Source organism: Vulpes vulpes, chromosome 7, assembly GCF_048418805.1.
Source record: "Vulpes vulpes isolate BD-2025 chromosome 7, VulVul3, whole genome shotgun sequence".
NCBI lineage: Eukaryota > Metazoa > Chordata > Mammalia > Carnivora > Canidae > Vulpes > Vulpes vulpes.
Window position 1 is genome coordinate 111197220 of NC_132786.1, and position 21011 is coordinate 111218230.

At 42.1% G+C, this 21011-nt stretch overlaps 1 protein-coding gene across 1 annotated transcript in view; it reads left to right on the forward strand.

Moving 5' to 3' along the window:
- Positions 1–20764, forward strand: part of BMPER (BMP binding endothelial regulator) — a 243167-nt gene extending 222403 nt beyond the window's left edge. The window contains exons 14-15 of the mRNA XM_026019115.2: positions 8332–8462; positions 19041–20764. Coding sequence (XP_025874900.2) covers positions 8332–8462; positions 19041–19222 — 313 coding nt within the window. The 3' untranslated portion in view covers positions 19223–20764. The remainder of the gene's footprint in view (positions 1–8331; positions 8463–19040) is intronic.
- The last annotated feature ends 247 nt before the right edge of the window (positions 20765–21011 follow it).

Sequence of the window (21011 nt, forward strand, 5' to 3'; positions counted from 1 at the left end):
TCTCCTATGCCACCCTAGCTTCTGCTTTGCAGGTAATGGCATTTGCCTCCTGGGGAATTTAACCCTGGAGGGTTAAAGCCATCAGTATTTTTCAGTATCTGGGGAGTGTAAATTAGGGCAAAGTGTGGAGTCCCTAGGTTTTAAGTTGGAGCTACATGCAGATAAGTAGGCAACTGTATACCTAACAAGAACAGAGTGCAAGCAGTCCAAAAGGTTTGTTGTGAATAATTTTTGAAATGGCTTGGTAGGTTTTTCCCTGTTACGTTGGTAGCTGGATTTTGATTCCTGTCAAGGCAGAAAGAGAGCAGTTGCAGACATAAGAGGCTGAGAACACATGAGGCTGATGGGGGAGCTCAGGAATGTAACTGAAGTCATTGTGGGCACGAGCACGTTGACCAATTCCGCACGGTGCCATGTGTCACACCTAGAAGTTCAGGTTGGGGATTATGAGGGTTTCGATCCCTAGGAGAAAGAAATGTCTTAACAACAGGACCTGCCAGGCTGCTATGTGAGGAAACAAGGCCTTCAACAACAGGTTGTGTGACTGTCGGGTACTCTTTGTCTTGTCTCATTTTTAAATATTGGAGGTTGGACCATGTGACCATCAACTTTGAGACCTGGTGATTTGGAAGCTCTGTGCTTTTATTCAAAACTCCTCCTTTTACCTGCAAGTTTGTTTCCCTCATTCTGTAATGAAGCAAAATTCCACACATCCTTCAAGACCCAGCTCCCATGTCTTTCCTACTGTGTGAAGCCTTCTGGACTTAGTCCTCAGTATCCCATTTGCACTGACTTCCTGACATAATAGCCTTTATGTGTCACTTGGAGTTTGAAGGTGTGTCCATCTCTATTCATGTCTGTGCCTGAGTCAATACCACAAACAAAAAGGGCTCAATGAATTCATTTTTCTTCACACTTAGGAGTGGGCTAAAGGTCTAATGTATGTGTGTCTGGGGGGAAGGGGGTTCTCATGAGGCTGGATTGCAGATAAGTTCAGTATTTACAACCAGAGAAACAGCTAGACTCTCAGATTCTCCTGCCCCATCTCCTTAGATTGAGTTTGTGAAATAAGCTCATCCAGAAATATCTAGCCTTGCTGTGCTGTCCTGGAAACCTAGGCAACCATACAGCCAACATTTAAGCCAATATTTGATATCAAACATTCTCACCAATATTTAAGCCACTATGGTGCCAAACTGTGGCTGGCCCAGGAAGGATCTGGAGGGAGCAGCAAGGACTCCCTGCTGGCTGGCTCTGCAGGTTTGCCGCACCCTGATTAACAACTCAATAAAGCAACCTCAGGTTTCTCATTATTGAATCTTTTGGCCCAATTTTTTTTATGCCAATGTGCTAGTGTGTGTGTGTGTGTGTGTGTGTGTGTGTGTGTGTGTGTGTGAATTGATGAGGATGCCCTTATAGTATTGAGAAGAGCAGAGGAAGCCACTACTGAGTTAGGGATGAAGTTATTTTCTTAGGTCTAATGTGACAAGGCTATGGCTTCTTATGGCTACTACCCATAGTTATTTCAGTTCAATTCAGGTTAGGGAGGTCGGGGCAGAAATTCAAGGATTAAAGTGTAAGTGAATTTTTTAATAGTCTCTTGGTAGTTAAACATACGTCTGTCCACCCAGCCAGGACTGCCTCCAGAACCCTCCTCCTTCCCCATTTCCCACTGATGCCCAGGCACTTAACTAGCCTGAGATGCTTTCACTTGCTTCTGTGAACTTCCTAGATACATGGAGCAAGGAAAGCCACATGAACCCAGCGTGGTTTTCTAGTCATCTTCTGGACATAGCAACATTTTACTATTGCTCTCAGGAAAGCCGACTTCCAAATAGAACAACATAGTACGGCCAAAGACCCTTCCTGGTGGCAGAGGGGAAAGCCAAAGCTCTACCTCTGGCTCCCAGATGCGGCTGGCTGCTGTCGCTACTGGCTTGCCCTTCTGTTCCCCCAGAAGCAGTGTGGAGAGTTCCCAGTGGTTAATTTTTCTGTCCTTCAAAACTCTGTTTGGGTAGCAAACGCATGAACACTTACCTCTCTCTGACAGGGGTGGCCTTCATGCCAGAAAAAGCAGAGGGAAAGCCACTCGGTATGCTGTTGCTAGGAAGCAGAGCGATGTTTGATGTTTTGATTTTAGCAGTATTGGAGGCTTGCCTTTTTAATAACACGAAGAGCTATAGGTTGGTCTTACGATATTGAGTATGTGCTTTTCTGAAAATGTGTTATTAAAGTAGACTTCTCCGATCAGATCCTTTATTCTGCTGTTCATTAAATTACAAAGAAAATCCCCTAGGATGCCGGAGAGGGGTGTAAAAAGTTCAAAATGAGAATGAATGGTTCCCAAAGGAAGCAGCTTAGTTCAGAGGTTGCTGTGGGGAGCAGCCCTGGGGCCGTGGCCACTTCAGGCCTTGGCCGGGGAGGAGCAGCAAGGATAGAGTTCGCACTCTAGGTATCAGGGTCCAACCGTGGCTCCGGGGAAGCTGGGCGAAAGTCATCAGGCCATCCTCCTTCAGGCTCTTTTGATGATTCACCATAGTTACTGAGCTGTGTGTTCAAGGTACCTTGCTTGGCTGGGTGAACCAGATACAAGTTCCCCTTTCTCAAACAGACAAAGAGTAATTAGGATTCACAGAGTCTGTGCCAGGATAAAGAAGTAGAAGGGATAGGACCCAGTAGGAGGGGTTGACTTTTCCCAGTCTGGTCAGGGAGCATCGTGGAGGAGTTTTAACTGAGCCTTAAAGGATAGACTTCACATTCTTCCAGTGGAAAAGATAAGCACAGTCAAGGCAGGAATGGGAAGGAAGCCTGAGGGGTAAGGAGACGTTCCCTACGACTGGGTAAAAGAATGTGAGTAGGGAAGAAAAAGGGAGATCTAGATCGCTAGGGATGATGAATTTGAGCTTTCTCTGTAAGTGCCCAGTAGGAGCGGGAGTGAGCCTGATTCTGACCTCACAGCATCTATACATCTCTCCGGGAAGAACAGGAATGGTTTCCCAACGCAGATGGAGCTGCGCTCCTGCTTCATACCGCCATCCAGTAGAACTTCCTGCAGTGATGGAACTTGTGTAGCTCAGCACTGTCCAGGATGGTGGCCCCCAGCCACATGGGGTCATTGGGCACTTGAAATGTGGCCAGTGTGACTGAAGGAACGGAACTTAACGTTTTATTTAATTGTGATTAATTTAAATTTCCATGTACACAGTTCCACGTGGCTAGTGGCTTCTTTCTAGAGCTCTGCGGGAGACAGCGGCTGTAACCTAATGGAGGGGAGAAGATGATGGGGGCTCCCCTGCAGATAAATTGTGATAAGTTGGGTTCCAGAGAGGGAGCTGACCCCACCTGATACCCCACCATGGTATCAGTACCATGTTGCACGCAGTGAGGAGAGGGCTTCGAAGAGTCTTATTGAGACACGATGCCCATACAGGAGATGATTAGAGAAGGGGGGTGGGCAGCTGGTATGTGATGAAGTGCTGCCCAGCCCGGCACCAGCTGGGGGGACTCTGAGGTAGCTCTTGGCATCCTCTTTCCATATCACTGCAGTGCGCAGCTCTGTGAGCCCCAAGGAACAAGAATCCTGCCTGTACCTCTCTGCTGTCAGGAAAGATGCCAGGAGCAGGGTGGATAAATCAGAGAACATCATTTCCAGATACATTCCTAAGCTCTTGTGACAGAAGGATGCTTTAAGGGGCTCCATAGGCAGGCGATGTTTCTGTCTTACCTGTAGAGCTTTCCTGGAAGAGCTCTATTGTAATGCAGCCTGAGTTTTCCCACTGGAGCAATGGGCGCCTGTGTTTCCTGAGCAGGAACTCAACGTCAAACAGAACATAACTGTGACAGGATAATGACATGAAAGCAGAGAAACCATAGCCGTAAATCTTACTAATGACTAAAAGTGGTAAAATTCTCTTACATGTTCTATAAAATGAATATAAATGTGCAGTATCAGGGCATACTGACTAAGGAAAGAACAACAGGTTTCCATTACCACATAAAAATTCAACTACATTCTGTCATAAATTAGATTTTTTTTCTCATACTGAACTATTAAGTGTGATCAACACAAATTGGACACTTGAATAACAATAGCTTTCACCCCTCCCCAAAATTTGAAGTGCATTTGAGGATGCTTTTACTTTACTCTTAGTAAGTTCCCTTTTTCTTAATAAATTCCTTCCAGCAGAAGCGTGCCTAATTATCCCATTATCCGTCCCAACCATCTGGATGTCAAGTCCATAGCATCAGCTGACCGATGAGGTGGGAGTCTGAGGATAATACACCATGAATAAAATCAAAGCCTGTGTCAGGAGGCCTCGGATACACAGATTGGAAAACTGTAGCTGGAGAAATATTTAATAACTGAGACCTCCAAAGGGATATTTTAATTTCCTCCCATTCTTTATTCTTTCTTTTCTCGTTCTCGTCCCTACATTCTGATTGAAATACTAACATGTCTCATGTTACTCTTTTTGTCGATTTAAAAATACACCGATTTTATCTTTTTAGAAAAGTGATATGTGTTTACTGCAGAAAGCACAGATATGAAGACGATAGGAAGAGCCACAGTTCTATCACCAAGAGTTGACCGCTGTGAATATTTGGGCATATCAATTCTCAGTTATTTTTGTCTTCTTATGTGTGACCACACGGTAGCGAAACAGTTTTGCTCTTTTTCAATCAATCCTGCCTGAATGTTTCCTCATATTCTACAAAATGTCATTGCAATGTCTGCAGGACATAAAGGTCACCTAGCTGTAGCTCAGTAGGCCCTTGTTCTAGGCAATTCAGGTTATCCCTCTGCCTTCTTTTTCATTTTAAATAACATTGTGATGAAAACCCCTGCACGTAGAGTCTTCCATCCACATGCATTCCTATTTTCTTGGGTGTGAAATTTCCCTGCCAAAGAAAGAAGCTTCCTTAGGGTTATTTATAAGCACTGCCCAGTTGCTCCCTAGAAAGCTCTTCTGATGCAGTCGTTATTATTTGTATGGGTGTTGAGATGAAAGACCTGAATTATAGTCCTGGTTTTGCAGTTCAGATCTGCAGTCAGCCACGCGACCTTGAGCAACCTACCTCCTCCAAGCTCCAATTCCCCAAAAGTTAAGTGGGTCAGTCATTTTTTAAGGTTTTATTTATATATTCATGAGAGACACAGAGGGAGAGGCAGAGACACAGGCAGAGGGAGAAGTAGGCTCCATGCAGGGAGCCCGATGAGGGACTCGAGCCCAGGACCCCGGGATCACACCCTGAGCTGAAGGCAGACCTTCAACCTCAGAGCCCTCTGGGTGTCCCAAGTGGGCTAGTAATTAAGACCTGCCTCCCACCCCATTGCTGCGTGAGATAGGCCACAGAAAAGCTGACGGTGGCAAAATGCCCAACGTAAGAACTAACATTTGTGCACTCTGCCAAGCAGAGGAGGGACCCTCTCTTTCCTCATTCTCTCACAGACCCTGGGTCCGATTTTGCATAAAAATCATCAACTTGACAAGGGGGGAAAAAAAGACATCTTGTAGTTTTAACTTCTGTGGCCAAACACATCTCTCAAGCCTCTAAATATATGTGAAATACTTCAAGCGGAGGAGGAGGGTGGCTTTGACAAATGGCTTTTCCTCCAGTGTTGTTCCTCGTGAGTGCCAAGTAATAGAATGAGCCCCGATCTTCCTTTGTTGTAAAGGGCAGCTAGAAGGAGCCCGGATCTTCCTTCGTTGTAAAGGGCAGCTATGCTGCTGGCTGTGGCCTGAGTGCCCAGGGGCCTGTCGTGGAGGTGGAGCGTGCAAACGCGGTGGCTGTTAAATGTGAGCTTACACGTTCACCGTGAGCTCACGGCCTTTTCTCCCCCCCCACCCCCAGTCTTGGTGAATTGGATTTAGCCGATCACAGTTTATTTTGAATCGTGTACATAGCTTCCTAAGAGGGCCAGCAGCAAGGAAGGGGAGGGAAAGCAAACATTCCCCAAGGACTCACCCACGCCGATCACCTTCTGTTTGCTGTCCACGCAGTTTCACAGCGTCGCAAGAGACAGTCTTTGGCCCGAAGGCCTGGTGTCCTCATGTGGAGCCCGCCTCCTCCCCACACAGTGCATCAGGGCCCACACAGTGGCACCTGTGTGGGCCAGGAAGGGGGGGACACTGCAGTCCCCCAGGGGAGCCCCATGGAGGTGAGGTCACAGACTTCGCTGTGAAGTCTGAGCGGGAGTGTGCAGGGTGAGGGTTGGTCTGAAGTGGAAATCAAAACCACCAAGGCAGTGGTCTTGAAGGGTGTTCCTCCTAGATACTTCCAGGCCCTTTTAAGAACAGCCTTTCCCTGCCTTTTCTCCAAAGCCTGGGGGCTCTGCACGGAATTAGACACAGCCTGGTAGTTTGGTACTGGAAAGGGTTGGCTGGTGAGCATGATTTCTTAAGATTTCTGTAATGCAAAGTGCGGGGAGGTATGAAGAAGCGCAGTCTTGGGGTGCCTGGAGGGCTCAGTCAGTTGAGGGGCTCTTGATTTGGGCTCAGGTCAGGAACTCAGGGTCCTGGGATGGAGCCCCACTCGTGCTCTGGACTCAATGCGGAGTCTGCCTCTCCATCTCCCTCTGTTCCTCCCCACCCCACTGTCCCTCTCTCTATTTCTAAAATAAACAAAATATTTTTTTAAAAAAGAAATACAGTCTTTATTATTACAGAGAGGAGATAGATCCATTTTTCTGTCCCGTATCAGTCATCAAATAATTTTCTGTCTTAAGTATCAGTCATCAGATAATTTCTCACTTGATGACACAGAGGAGGCTTGTTAGGTTTCAGTTCTATTGCTCTTTTGTCCCTGTTAGTTCATATTACCAAGGTTGTGTTCTTGAGGATTGGGCTGTAATAACTTTGCAGGTACACGGGGAGTCTATTGATTCTTTAATATGGTTTCTGCATTTAATTCCTGTTCAAAGCAGGTGGTGCATCAGCCTTTACACAGAGCTAGCTGTCCTCTCTCTGTAATCAGATGTGTACACACATCCCACGCCAAGAGAAAGTGCTGGCATATTCACAGTGGATTATCACATCCTGGTCACTTTTCAAGATCATCTGTTTGCTGTGATCATCTGTGCTGTTCGTAATCTTGAATATTAGTATTCTTTGTTTTTTGCTTTCAGCCTTGATTAGATTCTGTAAGGAAGAGGTGTTGCTGAACAAGGGTGTGAAAAAAAAAATAAGAGTAGTTTCACGTTCTTAATCTTGAGGGCCTCTTGCATAAATGTTAAGTCCAAAACTATTAGGGAGTGAGCTTGCTGGAAGAAGAAAAGGAAGACAAGCCTATGGCATAACAGGAAGAGCATGCATCTGGGGGGATGTAATTTAATTCACTCTTTTGCCACTTTTTAATGTGACTTTGGGCCCATCTATTCATTTGTGAAATGACCTCTTTATTTATAAAATAGGGACGGTGCTTTGTCCTATTTAGTGCTCAGTGACAGACTGCCTGTGGAAGCACTTTGTCAGTGGCAATATGGCATGCCAGTGTAAGGTCATTACTGTGTCTTTGAGGTCAACGTGCTTGAAAATTTGTTAGTTTACATTTAAGCGCATTTCAGTTCTCCTTATGTCCTGGCCCATCATTTCTGTCTTTAAACTTAAGCAATGAAGACCTTGGCTCAATCTTTGTTTTTCAGTCTAATTAGGAGTCTGAATGTTTTGCTTTATTTATAATTTGTCACCCCACATTCTAAAGAATGAGGTTCACTGTTTCTCAAAAAACTAAAAATCTAAGCTACTAGAAAAGTGAATTTTAATTGTATGTCTTCAGAAAGCCCTGGGATTTTATACTTTCATTAGGTTGGCCACTATTTTGGTCACATTTTGGTAGAAACTATGATTCTTGTATCAGAGCTGTTCACAAAATGGCAGCACCTTGAATGGTGACTATAGCCCAAGAACTACCTTTCCAACATGGTAACCGCTGGGTGTATTGATTATTTGCATCTAAGTTAATTAAAATGAAATAAAAAAAATGGTTCCTCACACACACTAGATGTATTTCAAGTGCTCAATAGCCAGATATGGGTAGTGGAGACTTCTTTGGACGGTGGAGGTTATAGAACATTCCCATCATTACAGAAAGTTCTATTGGATAGTCCTTCTCTAGAAGAAAGGGAACTTAAGATCACATTGTTCAGAGATACCTAGTAGGGTTTCATACAGGAATTTTATGCCATTTTTAGATTTCCAACTTAATATAGCAAACTTTAATGGCCAATCAAGGTTTGCCATCCACCCACACACCCCTTTCTGCAAGTCACATTTAGCGTGTGTGATAATTTGATATTTTTACATGTTTATTTCTTTCTGTTGGGTTCCTTAGGTCCTGCGTGACAGACATGTGTGAATGTCCAGTCCACAAAAACTGTTACTGCGAATCATTTCTGGCATATACTCGGGCCTGCCAAAGAGAGGGCATCAGTGTCCACTGGGAGCCTCAGCAGAACTGTGCAGGTGAGAAATTCCTGGTGGATCCATCCATCAGAAGTTCACTACAACTCCTAAAATTGCAATAGAAGAGACTTGCTGATGTGAATGGTCACATCCCCCCTTGGCCAAGGGGAAATTCCATTAATAGTTCAACTGGATTGCAACTTGATAAAACACAAGGGCTTCCCACTAGGCAGGATAGAAAGCACTTAAGAGAAATTCTTTGTGACAAGCACATTTGAACAATTTAAGGATTTCCACTGTTGCAAAATCTTCCCAACCTCAAGCTACCAGCTGGATGTACTTAGCACATGGACAATCACAGCTGTGGCTTAGGTTATATGTGGGGCAAAGAAGATTCATGATGATTACAGTCATTTAAGGTCTTCAGGATAAGTGTGATTTTTTTTTTTTGAAAGAGAAAGATTGTTAAACCCTCGCAGGATGTTCATTTGCCTCAGAGAGATAGATTTCTATATACCTTGTTAATAGCTCTTTGATCTCAGGCAAGTTAATTAGCTTATTGGATATCCGTAAAATGGACTTCTTTGTTGAGTAAAGAAATATTTCTTGCCAAGTGGCTAAGTGCTGGGCATTGTGCTGAGCACAGTGGGTACTCTGGTGACTCCAAGAGAGGTGCCGATTTTCCAAAAGGAGAACCAGACAAAAATAGTAACTCTACAACAAATGCTTGCTAAGTACGTTGTGATGAAGGAAACAAATAAGGCAGAGCAATAGAAAACAAATGGCTACTTAGGTGGAGATGAGAGAAAGCTTCTCTGTGGCTGTGATATTTCAGCTGAGTCTTAAAGGGTCGAAGGGAGTCAGGGCAAGCATTCTCTGCAGAAGAAACATATTTGATGGCCATAAAGTAGGAATAAGATAGCATGCTCTTGAACTGGTGGGCAAGGGAAAGAGGGCCATAAAATGAGGGTGGAGTAGAAGCAGGAGCTGGATCATGCAGGGCTTTTGAGGTCTTGGGAAGATGGGTAGCCTTTATTCTAAGAGGAGTGGGAGCCACTGCTGGGCTTTAAGCAAGCCTCTTTCTGCTTTCCAAAGATTACCCTGTGTCCAGGCTACTGTGGAGAGAATAGATGGGCTAGGGCAGGATTGAAAGCCGGTGGCCAGGCAGGAGGCTGTTGCAGTAGTGGCAGACAGTGGTGGCTTGGATTAAGATGGAGGCAGTGAGTGTATGGGGAAAGAAGAAGAGAGATTCCTGCTATATTTTGGAATTTTGCAATAATATCTATTACACAGAGTGATAAGTATGTTATATATATGTATGTATGTATGTACATATATATATGAAACATCTGGAAGTGTCCAACTCATAAAAACAGCTGCTGCTATTTAGATTTGAAGATGAGATGACTGAGTATCACTTACTTCCAGGGTTGGCAGACATTTTTCTGAAAAGGGCCAGATTTGCCTGGAATGAAGAGACCGGAGTTTGCCCTAATTCTACGCTGATCCTCATAACCTTAGCTCTCATATTAGGAAAGCAGCAGTTCATGGCACTGCTAACTCTAGAGTGCCTATATTGGTGGAGGGCACGAGTGGTCATCTGGTGGGACGAAGGGTCAAGAAGAATGGCTTTGAAGCTGTGTGTTCAGTGCATGGCCGTCTTGTTTACTTTGACCAGTGGGTCTGAATCTGGTTGAACACTGGAGTCACTAAGTTTAAAAAATGAACCAGAAACCTATGCCTGGGCCCCCTGCCAAGATATCCTGCTTTAACTGGTCTTTTTTTTTTTTTTTTTTTTTTAACTGGTCTTGTGTAGCTTTTAAAACGTTTCAGGTGCGGGGCACCTGGGTGGTGCAGTCTGTTAAGCATCTGACTTGGTTTTGGCTCAGGTTATGATCTCAGGGTCCTGGGACTGAGCCTCGCGTCAGGCTCCATACTCAGCATGGAATCTGCTTGAGATTCTCTTCTCCTTTACTCACCCTCACAACACGTTGTCTCTCTCACTCTCTCTCTCTCTCAAATAAACAAATAAAATCATAAACAAACAGACAAACTGCTCAGGTGATTCTGAACTGCAGCCAGAGTTGAAACCACTGAATTCGTTTTTATGCCTACTTGAGTGGCTTTTAGGGAGTAGGATGACAAGTATTTTGGGGTTACTATAACTTCTCCAAGCTGCCCCTCAATAAGATCACTAGTCTGTGTCCTTGAAAAGCACCAAGCCCCTTTACTTCCTTCTGACTTTTCTTTTGGAATTTGCTCTGTCCTCTGCAAACCCAAGTCTGATCTTTGTGTCTGAGTTTACTTTCCACAGCAAGAGTGCCTCTCTATCAATGCCACCTTTCTCAATGGAGTATTGATTTGATAAAAATAACATAGTAATGCCAGCAGACCGGAGGGGGTCGTGCAGCACCAACCAAGAAGGTCCTTGGCTTCACGCTGGATGGAAAGCAAACATGAGCCAGCAGGAAGTGAGAGCAGAGTTTATTAAAGACATAGAGTGAGCAGATACAGAGCATCTGGGAGACTCAGAAAGGAATTGGAGAATGAGTCTCATCTTTGCGCAGGGTCTGGAGTCTTTACTGACAATTGTGGTCTGGTGCCCATGTCCCCCCAGGCATATAGGAACCGGTCAGAATGAGGACATGGTCTAGGTATCTGTCATAAGTCACTTATTTCCTGGAGCCAGGATGTCTTGGCATCCTCCAGATGTCTAGTGCTAGTGGTCTAGAATATGCACATGATGACCTCGCCCCGTCATTCCTTAGATATTATCTATTGTGCAGGAAGACTCCAAAGAAATCATTAACTCCTCATCTCTTACAAGGAGTATTTACTTAAGACATGTAGGGTGAGGGTTCAGGTCCTAGCAAGAATAGAAGCAGGAAAACAGGGGCACTGAGTGGTTCAGCTGGTGAAGCATCTGCCTTTGGCTCAGGTCATGATCTAAGGGCTCCCTGCTCAGCGGGGAATCAGCTTCCCCTTCTCTCTCTCCCTCTGCCCCTCCTGCCCCTGCTTGTGTGCTCTCTGTCTCAAATACATAAATAAAATCTTTAAAAAAATGAAGCAGGAAAGGGAGCAGAAAGTAGATTTCTATGAAGTCCTTCACTTTCTCTATCTCATTTGTAAAGTGTGGCTAAGGCTTCTACAAAGTAAGACGGAATGGCTTACCTCTCACCTAATGCACCAGTGTGGGGTAGCATAGTAAAGGTGATGTTTTTGAGGGACCGGTCTTTTCTGTGCATCTTGAATACTCCTAGTTCTCTTTCTCTACTTTGAGTCCCCCTTCCCTTGAATCTACCAGAAAATGGATAAGATCTATGAAGGCAAGCTCCATCCATCCATCCTCTGTGATTTAGAGCTCTGCAGAACCTTATAAACTTTATTAGCTGTGGTGGTGTTGTGGTAAGGCTCATGTTAGATACACAGCATATGAATACTCTCTTCCTGGCCTGGAGCTATATTTAGCATCATCTGAGTGCACACACTGCATTTGAGGACTACGTATTTCCCCCAGCATCCCGATTTCAGGGACTGAATCTTAGGAGCTAAAATTTCTTTTCTAATGGACAAGGAATATGGCCCTTGAAAGGTTCCATTTACCACTTAAAATTAATGGAGCCATCTGAGTGAAGTATTACTCTGTGCAGTTGCAGGGGAAACTTTACACACACACACACACACACACACACACACACACGATGAGCTTCCGCAGATTGACGGTTGGTACATGAAAAATAAATTTACAGCGACATGCAGCATCTTTCAGTAGATACATTTCCAAATGATCGGAATAGTGAAGACTGTAAGAATACTCTTTACTTATTTTTAGCTCCCAGATCTTTCGACTTATGACAGCACTTAAGGCCACTTAATATAGAGAAGAGAAATTTTCCAGCATAAAAAGCTTGGAAGTTGAACAGAGAAGAAGCCAGCCAGGCAGGCAACTCTGAATGAGCAAGTGACATTTCCAAGGCAGGTGGATTTTAGCAGGACCATGACTACCAGCACTAAGTATATGCCCACCTCGTGTGGCAGAAAGAGCTGATGGAACTCAGGTTTAGCATGTGAATTACTGAAATACAATACACTATGCAAAGGGCCATCATGAAGGTCTATGATAAAAGTTTAATAATGACCATTTATATTAATATTCACTATTTTCTAAGCACTTCCTTTGCCCCAAGGTCTACACTAGCACTTTTATGACATTTTATCTTGTTAAATCTGCATCGTAGTCTTTGTGGTAACATTCTATTACCCACATTTTACTGATGAGGACATTGAGGTGTAGAATATTTAAGTGATGTGCTGCAAGTCACAGAGCTAGAAAATGAGTACGTTGGGAATGAAAACCGAGGTCAATTTTGCCTTACAGCCTCTGTTGTTAATCATTATGCAAACAGACCAACTAGAACATTGTGGAAAAACATATTTGAAAGTGAATATATATTTATCTGTATATTTACATAAGTATTAATGAATTGATTCAAGTATTTGTTATGTAGATCTTTCCAATTTCTATTCATCTGTGTCTTATCACTGATGGTTGTCACTTGGCTCTGACTAGGACTTGCTATGATGTCTCCCTCTTCCTCCTCCATGGTACTTTGCTCTCATGATCTAATATGGTACCTCTTGCATATAATTAAGAATCTGTTTACATGTCACCTTCACCTGTTTGGTTGTATGCCAGGTTCCTGTAACTGGAGATCAGAGATGATATCTTATTCACATTTGATTCTCTGGCCTAAGAGAATGCCTACCACGTGGGAGACACATGGGAGAGGTTTATTAATTTGAATTAAAATGGAAGTGCTTTTGTTCAATGAGAAAAGATCCCTTTTTTCTTTTCTAGTAGTTCCACATTTTCTATGTTCTACTTTCTAGCTATAGATTGTGAGGGAAGTAAGCCATGTTCAAAGGTTAGTCAAAGGTGAAATGACACAGCAGAGCATCCATAAGTTAAGTGGTAGAGCTAGAAGGAAGAATTGAGAGCTCAGAGGGTAGAAGAGACATGTCTTTCATGTCTGAGAGAATGTGGGGAAAGGAGAGAACATGGATGGGAAAGAGGAGATTCTATGGAGTTTTCATACTACAATGGATCTTTGCAAGGTTTAAAGGGAAACAAAGTATCTGGAGGGTAAAGTGAGTTCAAAGAGGCTTTCTGGAAGCAGCTGAGTGGAAAATGAACTCAAGGCCAGCCAAATGTAATCCACACTGGGAAATGAGATGATGGATTGAGCATCATTAAGATTAAATCGTCATCCAACAGGCACTAACATTTATTAAGCTGCTCCTCTGTGCTTGGCCCTGTGCCAGAACCTTGGGTCATGGTAGACAAGGACTCTCTGCCCACAGGAGCCAGGGCCTCAGCAGTTCACTCTTTTCAACCATGGTTACCAATGACAAGCACCCCTGGAACTTTTAAAAATCTATAGCTACTTGGGTCCCACTGTAGTAGAGTTGGAGCAAAGATCTTTAGGGAATGGGGCTGAGGAATAATATCTTTTAAAAGATCTTCAAGGGACTCTTAAAAGCATCTCTGATTAAGAACTACAGCTGCACTAGGACTGAGGATTAAAACAAACAAATAACTGTGGGTTGCAGAGGGAGGGGAAGGATGTTCTGGGGGAGATCCAGGAAGCTACTTGGAGAAGGTGCCATTTGAATTAAGATTTGGGAAATATTGAGATTGGGAAGAGAATCAGAACTAGAAATTGGAGATGACACTGTATAATTTAGAGAGAGAGAGAGAGAGAAGATAAGGCAATGTAAGGGGAAGAGTCTTGGAGGTTACTCAAACATTTAATGCCAGGAGAGTAGGCAAAGAAGTCCAAGAGAGAAGGTGTCCTCAAGGGGTTAGCAGAAGAAACTGGGGGGTTCAGGGTCATAAGATAAAGTGGACAACAAGGCCAAATATTTTGTGGAGAGGTTATGGGAGAATGGGGATTACCAATGTATCAGTGGATATAGTCATTTCCAAAAATTTTGGTGAGAACTGCTTCAGTAAAATGGTAAGGGAGAAAGACAAAGTCACTGATGTCAATTAATTGCAGAGGAATTGGATAAAATGACTGTAAACTCTTTTATGAGGTTTAAAGGTAAAAGGAAAAAGCAAATAAGTCTGGTATGTTAAGGAATCTTTTTTGTCAAGGATTAGTGTTGATCTGAAATGTTTGTAATATTTAGAAGATGGAGCCAACAGAGAAGAAGATAAATGTGCAATAAGAAGAACTAATAGAGCAAGTTCCTGGAGGAGATGGGTCAGAAAATAGGAATGGCAAATCAAGGGTGGGTGGAGATGTGGAGGAGAGGCAGTAGGGAGACAAGTTAAGGGTGCTTGTGTAGATGACCTAAATCCATCAACAAGGGAGGATGGTTACTCTGAGACTGCAGAAGAGCTCCAGTAGGGTTTTAGGTGGAAGATGATGGGAAACAGTAGGAGCTTGCATTGTGCACTTACTTCCACTTTGGAAATAGTTGCTTTCTCATTTGCTAAAAAAGACATGAGTCTCTGCAGTGACTGAGGCATGAGTGTGAGAGTTATTTATAGAATGAGTTCTCGATCTGACTGCATATGAAAATTACCTGGGCAAGGTTTTTTTGTTTTTGTTTTTGTCTTTGTTTTTGTTTTTTTGTTTTGTTTTGTTTTGTTTTTTGGTGGTGGTGGTGTGGTAGGATGTCAGGCATCAGGAAGTTCCCTGATGATACTAATTTTCAGTTTTGAATACCATTGGTATATAGAAACATAACACATGGATATAGTTATTATGTGTGAATATTGTGTTCAGCTAGGATGTGTTCATATTATTAGGCAAAACAATGTATAGAGTATTCTGTTAGCCACTGAAAAGAGAAAAAAAGAACTTTGAAGGGATCTGTCAAAAGCCAAAAGATTGTCAGAAAAGCAAGCAAGATTTAAAGGAAGGGTTGTGTCGCTCTACTCACTCTCTCATCCACATATCCATGCATTCTATCACTCAGTGGTCCTCTGACTACCTACTACATGTTAAACAGCACACTATTGCTGAAAATAAAGAAACAAAATAGCCTTTCCCTCTAGTAGCCTAGATTTGGTTGGAGAGAGAGAGAGAACACAAGGAAACAATTATGGTTCTAATTTCATGTTGTAAATGCAGTAATCAAGGTGGGCAGCAGGTGCTCTGAGTATTCAGTCAGTCAAGGGATAGCTCATCCAGGTAAGAGAGGTGGGAGAAAAAGTTGGGAAGTGTCTAGAATAGGGGAAGGTGGGGTAGATGGTAGTTAACACTCAGCAAGCTAGATAATGGCACTAGATCAAGACAAAGGGTAGGCCTGAGCATTGGCTTGGCTAGAGGAGGTTCCTAGTGGCCTAAGGAATACAATTAAATTGTGAAAAGCCAAAACAACTTCATGAATTTACACAGTGGAAGTAATGTTAGGGAATGTAGCATTAACAAGTAGTAGTAATTTTTTTACTTAATCGGCTGTCTCACTTGGGATCCAGCCAGAAAACAAATGGCACACTCAAATTTACTAATTACGTTTAATAGATGGACTTCTTGAAAAGGAATAAATAAGGTGTAGGAAAATAAAGAAAAGTCCAGTGCCCTGGAAATGAACTGTTTTTACTCAAGATATTTTGACACCAAATGTATGGGTGTTTTTCTCATACCAACAATTCTCCAAAGTTCCAGAGACCAAATGGGTATCCTACCTCTCAATTCAATTCTGACACTAACTACACAGAGTTAGCATCAGACTCCACAGGCTTAAGGGCTCAGTGTCACAAGACTGCCCACACTTCAGATGCCATTTACAAGTGTTAGGTCCCTAGGTTACCCTCACTTCTGTCTGCCTTGGCTGTGATCCCCCTTAAAACCCCCTTTCAGACTTGACAGTTTGCTAGAATGTCTCACTAAACTTTGGGAAACACTTTATTTGCTATTACTGATTGAGTATAAATGATACATATGAACAGACGCAAAGAGGTACGTACAGCAAAGTACAGAAGGGTCCTGGCACAGGAGTTTCAGTCCCAGTGGAGTAAAGACACCACCCTCCCAGTACCTGGATATGTTTATCAGCTCTGAAGTTTTCTGAACTTTGTTGTTAGTCATTTAAGAGTTTTTATGGAGGTTTCATTATGCACGTATGATTAATGAAATCCTCACCACTGGTGATTAACTCAATACCCTCTCCTTCTCCCTTTCCTGAAGATTGGGTGGCAGGGATGAAAGTTCCAATCCTCTAATCTTGCCTTGGTCTTTCTGGTGACCAGCCCCCATCCTGAAGCTATCTAGGGTTTCCTAACCACCAGTCATGTCATTGGCACAAAAAAGACACTTACTACTCTGGAGATTCCATGGACATTAGGAGATTCCATGTGCCAGAAACTAGGGACAAAGGATAAATATATATTTTTCATTACATCCTACCCTGGCTCATAACAGAGAGGCTGTCATCATTCCTTGGCCTAAGAGGCGAGGGAGGGGTTGGCTATCAGAATTTGGGACACAGAGAGCTCTGTAGAGTATGAAGCCCTACTCATTAGGAGCAGTGTCATTTGCTGGAGGGATGCAGTGGATCACAGTGATGCCAGAAGGAGAAGTCTAGGTAAATAAGTACCTGGCCCCACTCTCCTCCTTTCCTCCAACTGTCTGTGGGTATTCACCATTCAAAAAGGAGCCCATTGAAATATCCTTGGTGGTCAACACAGAGCACAGGCATAGAACATAAAAAAAGGAAGAGAGTGGATCTAGAGGGGAGAATGGAAAGTATCCAATCTACTCTCTGGTGTAGTTAGATCTGTCTTCGAACTCATTCAGATTTTCAGCAAGTATTCGTTGCTGGCTTCTGAACCCAATGCCCTTTAGGTGCTAGAAATTGTGCTAAGAGCTAGCAATATTGTGGTGGACTAGGTGAAAACTGCTCTGAGCGAGTTTATATTCTAGTGTGGGAAGTCAGAGAATAAGCACGTTACAAATGTAGAAATGATAGTGTTATGTACAAAGGAGAAAAATATGGAAAAGGAATAGAGAATGTGGGGATGCCATTTTGGATAGAAAGTTACTTTTGAGAGGACACCTCAAAAAGGTGATAGCAAGCCAGGCATAAAGCCAGTACGATTACATTTGATGTTTCAGTATAATTGGCTGGTAATAGCTACCAGCAACTCATCCCTCTATTGCTATATCATGCCATGTATCTCTACCAACAAAGCATCTTACACAGTGGCTTTGTTCAAAACAGGTGGCTAGCAATGGTTAGTCTACTTTCTTTAACATTTTGACCAACTAGAACAGGATTAAAAATGCCAACACTTATTATGGAAATTAGAGTCCATATAGAAAAATGATATAGAGCCAAATATTAGAAAATTGGTTTTACTCAGATGTTTCTCAAAATTCTGTGTTACATATGTTCAAATTTTTTAGTAATATGTAAGAGCTTGTGAGTGATACTTGACTACTCTCTACACAGGACACCTTTTTCTCATTTGTTTTTAATTAGTGTAATGGATACTTGAGGAACCTTCATAGAATTCAGTTTTGCAGTTATTATCAGCTTATTGTAAGTTAGATATGGTCAAACATGAATGTTCCATGGTAACTCTAAATATCTAATTTGAAAGATTCAACATAAGGTGCACTTGCTTGAAAGCCAGTTCAATTTTTCAGGTTTGCAATTATATAATTCTTTGCAAGGTATTATTTTGCAAACCACATAACTGAGTAGAGGTGTCTAAACTGATGATTTTCCATTGTTACTAATTTTGTTTGGAGTGACGTCAAATGAAGGCAGATGGCTATTAGTGTTCGTGGAAGGTCCCTTTTCTAAATTCCTCATGTGTCAGCATTCCTACTCATGAGAATGAAGGATGGCTTCCTTGACTGTCACTGGAAATAAGTCAGATAGGAACGTTTGTATGTCATAAAACTTCCAGAATGTTGGCAGTTTTTTTCTGACAAATCTATTCATAAATTTTCAGGAACTCTCAGAATATTGTCAGAATCAGTTTAGCTCTAAGTAAACAAAGGTAGAAAATTGGTTATGATTTGGCTAGATCATTACTTTTATATTCTCTGACCAGTCAGCCACATATGTCCATCTCCCCAGTCACATATCTCATTTTTCCTTGCTTGGTTTTACCCCACTCTTGCTCTAATTTGCCTCAGATTGATCACTATGATTAAAATATGTCACGTATCATTGGTAGGGGCTTTTTTCTGTGTATGTAATTCTGTATACTTGAATATTGATGTGGTTGCACAAAATATTCCTATTCATCACAACCTGATAGCTTTAAACACCACTTGGAGTTGATTTTTCATACTGTTCTCAATAACCAAATAACCTCACAGACTTCCTGGTAGCTTCACTAATGTATAGTTTGTCTTCTCTGGGAATAAAAAGCGTTACATTTTATTTTGAAGTTCACTAGCTCAGCAGGTGGATCGTTGATGTTGTTTGTTCAGGTGCAGGTGATTTGAGGAAGGTCAGATGTTTGTTATTTCTTTGTTCAAATGCAACCGTGAATTTGTGCTGTGAAAGGGCCAGTGCAGTGGGTGACAGGAGCCTGCAGAATGGCATTGAGCTGAGGTTGAATTGACATGGCCATTTCTCCACGTCCCACCTGTGTCTCCTTTTTTTCAGCCACCCAGTGCAAGCACGGAGCTGTGTACGATACCTGTGGTCCAGGATGTGCCAAGACCTGTGACAACTGGAATGAGATTGGTCCATGCAATAAGCCATGCATTGCAGGTTGCCACTGTCCAGCAAACTTGGTCCTTCACAAGGGAAGGTGCATCAAGCCAGTCCTTTGTCCTCAACGGTGACCTTTGTTCTGCTCCTAAGACTTTGAAACATGGTGTCCTTGACACTGAAGTGGAAGAGCCAATGAAGGACTGCAGTATTTGTGTGCTGATTCTTCAAATACACACACACACACACAGAGTATATATGTGTACATATATAGATATATAGATATATTCAGAAACATTTCATCATTTATATAAACTATAGGTGGATTATTATATGTATATTTTTTGCTATAAGACATGTATTATTTCTAGGATCCTAATCTGTAAGCCATTGGATACATTGTATAAATAAACCAGGTGTTTGTAATTTAATAAGGCAGCATGCAGACATATTGGATGGCTTTAACATCACATAAATTTGTCATTTTTAAGAAGTTTTCTAAGAAACCTAAATTGCCTGCCTGTATTAATTTTAGCTTTGAATCAAGACTTGCAGTTGAGTGGAAAATGTGTTTCTCTGGAGAAGGGCAAAGTTATCTAGGGGCATCCTATGCTTCCAAAGAGAGGAATGTATGCCTGAGAGAGATGGCTGGTGATTGGTGACAGGCCCTAATGGTGCATGGAAAGCAAGGGATAGGTTGTTAGACTTTATTGGGTCATGGTCCAATATTGTTTCCAAAACTGATTGGCTAGTTGCCAAGAAATATATATTTGTCAGTGGAGCATAACCAAAGAATTGAATGGTTTCTTGCCATCTTTGCATATTCCTTGAGTCACCTAATTATACATGTGTGTATGATGGATGTGTCCATTTATATATCACAGTGAGATTAAAGAATGTTTGGGTGACATGTTAGTTTTATTGAGCATGAGCAGATATTTGGAGAAACTTTTGCACAACCTGTGAAAAAAAGAGTCATTTCTCTAAATCTTAGAGCAATTTAGGATGGGCAAGTATAATGGGTTGATGTTAGCCATCTACATTGTGTGACTATTCCATGTTTAAAATGAAAATCATTATTTCTAGAGGATTCCTAGCTCAGTGCTATTTGGTGACTGTTAGTATGTCATAATTATTATACAGAAAGCCTTTGCTGACCGGTTGATTTAACATCAGTCCAAACAAAGACTGGTTTCTGTACTTGCTCTAATTTACTAGTAGTTTACTACTGGTCATCATGTGAGCTTGCTGACTTTTGTTTTCAGTTGAATAAATGAAAATGTCAACAAAACAAAACCCACTGATGTCTAAACATACTGTGTTCTACAGTGTAGTAAATAAAGGGCTTAATATTTAAAAAAAAAACAGATTTTCTCTTTCAAGATGTGCTGTGCTATACTTCATAACTAAGCCATATCCTTTTCGGGTTCATCAGTTTTATAACAGTTTTATTTAAATATATTTTATAAGACCTACAATACTTGATTTTTATAAAGAGTACTATTAATAGACAGTAGCAAATCCCCAAATTTTTGACAATCAGCATATTGTCGTTGCCTGTTATGACATTTGTGTTCCCTTTACCCATACTCATGACAGCCGAAGTATTAATTTGGATTCTTTATTGGGACATCTCTAGTTGTTTGAGTAAACTGAATAAAGCCCAGAGTATAATACTGACTGGCTGGGGCAGTTTTTGTTATTGTTATTGTTTTCTGTGGGTCTTACCTGAGGTAGCCCTGTCATTGCTTTAGTGCTACATTTGGAAAGAGAACTTTTTAGGGGACTTGGGTTCTAAGTATGGTTGTGACCCTGTGCACACTCTTTAGGCACTTGGAGCCACACTTTTGCTTATCTTTAACACAAAGATGTGGGGTAGCATATGGGCAGGGTTAAGAATTAGGAAAACTAGACACCCTGCCT